This window comes from Plectropomus leopardus, chromosome 15 (assembly GCF_008729295.1).
Source record: "Plectropomus leopardus isolate mb chromosome 15, YSFRI_Pleo_2.0, whole genome shotgun sequence".
Lineage (NCBI taxonomy): Eukaryota > Metazoa > Chordata > Actinopteri > Perciformes > Serranidae > Plectropomus > Plectropomus leopardus.
This window is the reverse complement of record NC_056477.1, coordinates 17,341,675-17,350,907: the sequence shown is the minus strand read 5'-3', so window position 1 is coordinate 17,350,907 and position 9,233 is coordinate 17,341,675. Positions and strand designations below refer to the sequence as shown.

At 38.3% G+C, this 9,233-nt stretch overlaps 1 protein-coding gene across 1 annotated transcript; it reads right to left on the bottom strand.

Annotated features, from left to right (window-relative positions):
- Positions 1-5,493: 5,493 nt before the first annotated feature.
- Positions 5,494-9,035, bottom strand: gfral (GDNF family receptor alpha like). Its single transcript, XM_042502044.1, has 9 exons — positions 8,999-9,035; positions 8,575-8,706; positions 8,018-8,173; positions 7,798-7,857; positions 7,364-7,673; positions 6,269-6,528; positions 6,110-6,190; positions 5,646-5,727; positions 5,494-5,563 (listed from the first exon to the last, which is right to left on the bottom strand). Exons 1-9 carry the CDS (start codon positions 9,033-9,035, stop codon positions 5,494-5,496), a joined length of 1,188 nt encoding a protein of 395 aa, XP_042357978.1.
- Between the last annotated feature and the right edge of the window lie 198 nt (positions 9,036-9,233).

The following is a 9,233-nucleotide window of genomic DNA, read 5'->3' as shown; positions in this document are numbered from 1 at the left end:
AAAGTTTTCCAAGATGAATAATTCAAAAGACAAAATACAGTTTTCCTAGTATTGTGGTAAAGATCTGCCACAATATTATACTAGGATATGCATACTTAGCTTACTTCTCTCAGTTGCTGATTGCAATGACAGACTATAGCAATAGTGATTCAATATTCTGTCATTTAATCAAAGTATGTTTCCTTTCTGAGAACGTTGTTTAAAAGTGCTGGCACTTTTAACTGGGTCTTTTTAAGAGCCTGGGGATTTGCATTTAGACACAATATTTCTCACAGTGGGGTTTTAATTCAGATTTGATTTGAAACAAACAAGCTATTTCCTCTCAAGATTCTAAAACAAATTACTTAAGTGTGTTGACCTCCTGGCTAAAGCTGATAGAAAAGATGGATTCTCATAAATAAAGCAATTCAATGCTGACGGCCTTACTCAAATTGATACAGTTGGTATATCTGTACTTAAGCTTTAAAGATTACAATAAACTGATAATAAAACTATGCCTGTGCTAAACTTGAAGCAAAATTTAAAGCAGCATATACATTTTTAATAAGCCTACAATTATGCCAGCAATTCCATGAGACTGTAGTACTTTGAGCCAAATGCTGACATCCACAAGCTAGCATGGTCACAGTGATAGTGCAGGGCTAAAGGTCAGCTGGCATGTTTACCATCATCACTGTCTTAGGTAAGTGTTAGCACGGTAACATTTGGTAAGTAACAGTGAGCACAAAGTAGAAATGAGCCTGTAATGAGTAATGCAATTATTTTTGCAAGTATTCGATCATAAATTGAAGTGGGTACTGGAAAATTGGAATTTAAATCATCATGAGGGGTACATTGATAATTGTATCAAATTGTATGTGAGTGCATCAAGTGGATTTTGAAATGTTTGAATGGGTGAAAAATACACATAAAAACATAAAAAGTTGGGATCACCAAAGCCAGAGTTCATCCTCAGGAAACTGTGTAAAGCTTTACCCCCATTTTGACAGTTTGTTGCAGGCATTTCTTTGAATATGATGAAAAGACACCCTAAATCTCCATCTGCTGATCTGCTTTCTCCACAGATGGAGTTCACGCATCATGAACCTCATCAGTGCCTGTCTCGTCCTGGCCGCACAGACCTTCAGGACTACTGGTTTGCGTGTCTCACGGCCAGCCTGCCGGGCGCTGCCCAAATGTATACTCCAGCGGCAGTAAGTCCTAAGCTTTGGCAGAATCTTATTTTTAATACCTTCATACCTTCCTGAAATTTCGCATTAGCTTGCAGTGATGATGCTGAGACCTCTGCTAACCTTTAGCCAATCAGGATTAGTGTAGCTGGGTCAATGTTACAGTATGTCGCCACAGGGCGTTCATTCATGAGGCTTCACTCGTTGTACCCACAGAGTCTGCTATAGGGCTGAGCCCATGTGTGATAGAATGAAAGGTACAATACTGTAACCCTTGTTCTATTAGCAATAGAACTCTGTCCTTCTTTTCAACTGTGGACATGTTGGGTTTTTTTCTGGAGCCAGAAGTAACCATATTTAGACAAAAGGCAAGTGCTCAGGAGGAGAAAGAGATGGATTTGACTCACAGACAGCGTTCAGTAGGGACGGCTCGCACACAGCCTGTAACTCAAGTGGCCCCATCCTTAAATACAGTATGCATAATTTGGGGTTTTTAATAAAATATGAATGGGTGAGTTGTAAAAAAAAAATAATTTCCTGTACAGTTGTCATGGATGTTGAATTTGGCTACGGAGACCAAAACCAGTTTTTGCAGTGTAGGCTGTAATATAGCTGTGTTCCATTCAAAGTCGGAGGTCAGAATTTCCCGGTGGAAACCTATGACTTCTGACTTACAAGCGTTCCAGGTGCACAACACCAAATTTAAAGACAAATTATGACAGGTGGTGACGAACTAGTGTTTCTGTGGCTACTCCATGGACAATTGCACTGTCAGATGGACCTCCTCTTTGCACATATGAGCAAAACAGAGGAAAAGCTATGCATAAGGTAAAAGACACTGTGGCATTTTTAGACTTGGAAATGTGTCAGAACATGTCATTCACTAGCCTTTGTGCTAATAGCAAGGCTAATTTTAGTACTTCAGTGTTATGCATGCAAATAAACTTAATGTTGCCTTTAGTTGATTTCTTACCATTTACAATGTGCGCCTCCTTTGCCTCCATGGATGCTGCAATTTTTGACGTCAGACCGCTTAAGTCGGGGTACATGGATTTGCTCCGAGTTCACAAGTAGGAACTCTTTGAGTGGTGTTCCATTGTGCTTTTTCTAGAAGGAGGTCGGAATTTCTCGACTTCCGAGTTGTCTGGAACGCAACATAAGTTTTTTTATTGGGATTTAATCTGTTTTGGAGCCAGCCTCAAGTGGCCAGTCGATGAACTGCAGTATTTGGTACATCTGCATTTGCTTCATTTTTCAGCCTCGGAGGTTGCTGCCTGAACACTTTGTTTATATTTCTGCCCTCCAGCCAAAAGGCAATAAAAGTGGACACACAAACTGCTGTCATGCTGCCAGCAGCTGCTGTTGTACAACGTGAAATGATGTGGGATGATGTTGACAGAGAGAATGCCACATACAGACTTAATGACGCTTGAAAGCTGCAAAAAATAACCCAGCTACTCAGAAAACCATCATGTGGGATGAAAATGCGAGGCAAATGAGCAAAGGTCAAAGCACCTCTGAAATCCTCCCAGGGAGCTCTTGTGTGAGATGAGGCACAAAGCTCCTGAGTGACTTTGCGAGAGACAAGAAGTCCTGAGAGAAGAGGAGGTTGACCTTCTTGAAACTAAGGTGAGGTGGTGAGAAAAAATAAGAGATTATGAAAAGAAAATTTTAAATGATCACAAGGATAATGAGAAGCTTGAGGAGGCTTTCTGAAACACATGAAATGACTCTCCTAAAACAGTTTTATTGAGAAGAAAAAGATGACCAGAAAAAAAAACCTTGGAGTAGTAAAATCCCTACCCAGCCAACCACTGTTCATCCAACTTTTCCTCCTCCATATTTACATCCACATCTTCCTGGTCTACTCAGTATTCAGCTCTTGGCCTCACAGCAGGAATGCTCTGGCTTCCAACCAGCTGCGTTCTTTCTATGTGCAGCAGTATGTGTTTGCATGTGGTTGTGTGTTTACTTACAGTCACTGTCTCTACCATGTCTGTGTGGGTTTCTTTCCTCCCACAGTCCAGACATGTTTGTCAGATGAAACATTAAACTGCCCATAGCTGTGGAACCTGCGCAGCTTCGCTTCTCTTCTCCAAAATATTATTATTCATTAGCACTGAAATAAAACCTTTATCATAATTGCCTTAAAAAAAGATATAAAAAAATGCAGTTTTGAACTTGCTTATTTATTGTAGAATGCTCAGTCCCCCAAATTTTGTAGTCCTCCATGTGAGCTGACAGCAGACCTAGCAAAGCCCCTAATGACCTTTGTCCCCATCTACTGGCAAAATGGCAGAGCTGGCGTTTTCACATTATAAAAAAACCCCTACAGGATAGTTTATTGTCCGTCACAATAAGAAAATACAGTATTTGCAGTTCACATAATTTGGTTGAAATCTTTTAAGTGCTTAAAAATCCGATTATCACTAAAGTGGCAAGAGAGAGAATACAAACACTTGCAGTGGTCAAAGTTGATATTTAAGGTGTGCTGATTTAAAATGTAAATCACAGATTGTGTGACATGCAAGAAAACATCCCACCTTAAAAGTTGCCGTTTGCTGCCAGTAGTAGTCACCTAGTGGCACAATGAATGCAATTATTATTTCTCAGTCTGTTAACATTGTCCTGGTTTCCTCGACAACAAGCCAATGGATTTTCACCATTGAATTTTGGATTACTGCCTGTGGCAAACAAACATTTATGATACTTACACATGTATAATCTTCACAAGTAAACATCATGACTATTAGGATTTTTTTATTCTTAAATGCGATCTCCAGAAGTGAAAAGTTACCGTTGACCTAAGTATGCTACTGCTGCAAAATGCACCAAAACAAGGCTGTAAATAGTCTTTGTCACCCACCTCTTTTCTAAGACACATAAAGTCTTTAAAATTCATGAGTGGGGCATTTACTGATGTTTTTTATGTCATAGACACATTCTCACTCCCAAAATGGTAAATACCAACTCTCAGTTTTGGATTTTTTAAAATTTCTTATTTTAAATAAACTCCTGGTTTCACAGTAAATGTACAGTTTATGCTCAATAAATGCATTTAATCTCTTTTCAAAATAAACACAAAAAAATGTAAGTAGAAAACTTTGTTTTATGTTTCCTTAGGCTGGGGCAACAAAAGCATATGGTAAGGCTTGGAAAAAAAATATCATGGTTTGACTTCTGGTTTCACACAAGACACAGACGGCAGGCTCATGGGTGAAAGTCTGGAGTTTGTTAGACTCCTCATCTTTCACTGCCCTGCATGGACTTTCTCGCTCTTTATACAACATTAGTTACCCAGAATGTCAAAAATGATATATTATTACATCCACTCTCTCTCCATAATGGTGGCAGCACCTGTTTTGACATTGTTTATTAAAACACACCTTTGACTTTTTTTTTTTTTTTACCCCTCACCAGATCATTTATGGACATCAGTGGGTCTCACTTCTCCAGCGATGCCCGTTATAAAATCTGCCTCCTCTATCAAGAAGCGATTTGATCTCCGGAGTTCTGGGATCTTCGCCAAGAAGGTGAGTAGTCTGATTTTAAGGTTTGTTGTTTCACCACTTAGTGATAGTTTCCCTGCTGTGTATGGGATTGTATAACTGTGTGAGCTCCTCACTTCCTTGTTTGAGCTAATGAGGTGTTTGAGGCCACAGATTTAGGTGCTGGCAGCCAGCAAGGGCCGATCCTGCTGTTGTCTACTGGAGGATCACATCATGTTTAAGATGGCTAACACCAGGACGTACACGAAGTACAAGGATGAGGCTACACAATAAATTGTCGTAAAAAGTCACCTGATGACACAAATAATGGCTCTTTCTGTTATGAATTTTTTATCCAATGAGGTTTTATATTCATAAACCTTTCTTTGAGATAACAAAAGCCATTTTAAAATGATGTGACATCATCACAATATTTTTGCGAACAGTAATTGATAACTGAAGACAGAGTGAAGATTCTCAAGATCAATAATTTCCAGAAAAGAGAAATGATCAGAAATAAACCCAACAGAGTTCACACTAAATCATCCATCTTAAACATCTCTGATATAGGATATATCTTGCCACAACAAAAACATCTATAACTGTAGAATATTTGTCTTATCATCCCCTCATTTTTTTAAATAAAGCAGTGCCATCCAAACTGATTATAGTAATCTATTAGTTTGGTACCAAGACTAGAGCACATGTATGAAATATAACACCAGTCTTTTTTTTAACATACAATGTCAACATAATCTAAATTATTTTTTAGATAGAAAGAAACAAAACAATCTGTTTATTTAAATGGTGCTGGACATATAGCAGATGAATAAACATCAGATAATAACAACACAATTGTTTTTCTTCGGATGGTGAAATTTTGTTTTATCTCTTCTTTTCAGCATACTACAAGAAAAAAGAACAGTTAAAAAATTAATTATCAGAAATAAAAGAGAGATTAGACATATTTGAATGATAATGTACTTACCATATTTTACTGATAACAGCTAAAGGCATTAATATGACAACTCCAATAAGCAACACAGTTGCAAACCCATACAGGAGATAATCTGAAATGAAAAAATATTTAAAATTCAGTATGTTAAAAACAGTATTGATATTCACTCATTTATCAGCTTTTCCTTGAACGTTGTGTGGCACTGGAGCCAATCCAAGCAGACATTGGGTGAGATGCAGGGTACACCCTGGACAGGTTGTCAATCACACAACTGACACAAAGAGACATAAAACCATTCACACTCACATTCATACTCAAGGATAATTCAAAGTCTTTAATTAAACTGCATGTCTCTGGATTGAGGGAGGAAACACAAACCTTCTTGCTGTGAGGCGACAGTGCCAACCACTGTGTACCACTGCCCTCTGTAATAATGTATTGGATTTGCCGGTATCACAGTCACATAAAGTGTTGAATTTTTAGTGGAAATTTACCATGTGACCATGTTAGACCTTGCTCAGATTCATCAGTTGCAGGAGGTTTAGTCGAACCGCCACCGCTTTTCCAAGATGACTCTGTAACACATATAAATGCTTTGCAACAAATACATCTCACTATGAAAATGCCTGTCTTTGTAAATAAGTCCTACTCACTGAAGTGCGATCTATTATGAAACACATCACGAATCATGTTGCACTTCAGATGATCATCATTGCGCATTCCTTCGCATGTACAGGGATAGTGAAGTGCTGTGCCCATGGTAGCCAAGAAGGCAGTTTTACATTCAGAATTAGCACCAAGCATGAGAGCTGGATCCATCTGGGAAAAGCATTCATCATTCTGGAGGTCACTGTCGCTGCATTGTGCTTCTTCAGGGCTCCAGCATTTGACTCGGAGAGTTCTTAACAGGTCTCTAAATCAGAAAATAGAAGGTTGCTTAACAGGAAATACACAAAGCACATTCATTATTTTTTTTTAAAAATCCTGTAATAGACCATTGGTTTGATGATATTCCCACATTAATTTGTAATTGAAACCCTCTCCAACTGCACCACTGATATAAATGTTGAGTGTTACAACATGATATTTTTTGTGTGGACATTTCAGCTTTATTAGATGCAAATTGGGGATGAGCCTTAAAAACATGCACTGTTACAAGCCAGTTTTAAAGCATAGTGGTAATGTGCTCTAAGCCACTTATTTTGAAATTATTGTTTTTACTAGCCACGTCAGCAGTCAGTCCATCATTTTGTATTAAATATATAGTTTAGCGCCTCTTCACTTGACAGCCCATCATATTGAAACTGTCAGTACAAGGCCTTTTTAAAATAAAATAAAAAAAAAAACAACAATCATTTCTCGGGCATTTCAGAAACAGAAGTGCTTATTTTGTGTTTATTTGTTTATAAATAAAAAATAGTATTTTATATAGTATTATAAAAAGCTGTTTTTGTTTTATATGCTGATAAGAAGATGGGTCACTCAGGAATAGCTCCATCATTGTTCAAAAAAAGATCAGACTTCATGACGTTAGTTTAAATGAATTCAAATAACATAATATCATAAAATGTTTTAAAAAAGGACCTTTCTCTGGCACTTTTGCCTTTTTGCTGTATTGAAAATGTTCTGTGACAACATTGTGATTTATCAAACTGAACCTTGAATTTTGTGAACCATAACACCCCTAGTGTTAAGTCTTTTCATCTGTAGAGTGAGACACACTGTTGAGTGATACGGGAGCAGCATACCTGCAGTAACTGTCATCAACGCACTGGTTAACGGTATCCTGGCAGAACCAGGTCTCCTCTCTGCATGTGCCGCTGTGCAGAGCAGTTTTCATAGGCAGACAAAACTGATCTGAAGCCTCACACTCGCACATGACCAGCATCTCTGCAACATTGCGTGGCATGCTGCCATAGAACTGCTGAGTCACTTGTTGACAGCGGTCGCACTGCTGTGCCGTGCATGCCTGAAGAACAGGTGCCAGGTACCTGTTGCAAACTGCATCACTGATGCAAATTGTCACTTGATCCAGACAGGACCCAGCACCATCAGGTACTACAAAGAGAAATGTAATAGGTGAGTTTTTAGATTGCAGAAACATTACTTGTACATTGATTGAATTAACCATTTAATTTCTCATTATCTGTCAGTTGACATTAAACCATAATGAAATAATCACCATAGCCTATTAAACTGCTTGACTGCCAGTCCATCATGGTGCTCCTCTTCTGCTGAGCTCCTGTGAAAGTAATTGGACACATGATTAGCTCCTCTCCAACAATTTCCCATTAAAGCCAGTCTGTTTTAATAGTCTTTGTTCACATCAAATCACCTTTGGTAAACAAAAATGCAATTTCATCTATAAAAGCTTATCTGAGAGACTACTGAGAATACTGCACCTGGCTTTTGGTGGCATTGTGTGGCCAGTGCTTGAATAGAGTCACAAAGCTCCTCCTCCCAGGCACACACACACATGTGCAGAGAGGGAAATTGGTTCAATACAGTGTGGATGGTCAAGTTACAGATCTCTGAGCCTTTTATTTGGCACTCCTCATCTTGAATAACAAACACAAGAGAGAGGCAGAAAAATGGGATTTTCCATTAGCACGTGAGGTTTGTGCAACAGGTGTTTCCTATGTTACTGCTGCTCTGCCAGTCTCTCTTGGGATGGCTTTTTATAAACACATAAATAAAAAAATTCATTATGATCATTTGAGATTCTTATGTCAAAATAAACAAATATCCGAAAACTGGCCTATTGTTATATAAACTTTGCCCCAGGCTATTGCCTCAGTTATTATATTTAAGCCATATGCCAAGAAGTGCAATTCAATTACTAAGCCTTGTGTCCTGAGGAAATAAAATCATTGTGATGCCTCTAGAGAACATAATGATAACACCGTGTTCCAAACCTGCCTGCAGCTGAAACAGTGATAGGAAATGTGTCATTTTTTACCCTCACAGACGTTGCCATTAAACGCCTCTTTACTCCACTTGCATAGATTTGACATGCAGGTGTCCACAGCAGCCAGACAGTCAGAGGGTGCAGATGAAAAGCTGATGCTGGATATCTGAACAACAATGATCCCTGAAATACAATAATATTACAAAAAGTTATTTATTTTGAAAACTGATTTTAGGTAAATCTGTATTAAACTGCAAATCATTTAGATATCCTTAATATCTGTCTTAAACTGTTATAGAAACGGTGAGTTCAGTTCACAAATACTTGACTACAAGACATGCAGCTCTATTTTAAAGCCTTTGTTTTAGTAACGTTCCCGGACGTTACACAGCAACTTTTTTAAAAAATTGAACAAATTAAAGATTTTACTTAAAAAAAGAACCAAACAGTTATTTCATAGTGATGGTTGACTCACCAAGTATGACTGCAGTTTCCAGGCGTATCAGTTGCATGATGGCAATTGCAAAACTGTCAGTGGACAACTGAAGCTCTCCTGCAGCTGATCTCTGTCTCTCGTTGGTGTTGGTACTTAAACTGGGAAACACCTCCCACAGTCAACAGGATGTAACACATTTACTGGAGGCTGCATCGTGTACCATGTAATGAAATGACACGTGTAATTCAAGAACAAAACAGACAATAACACTTCT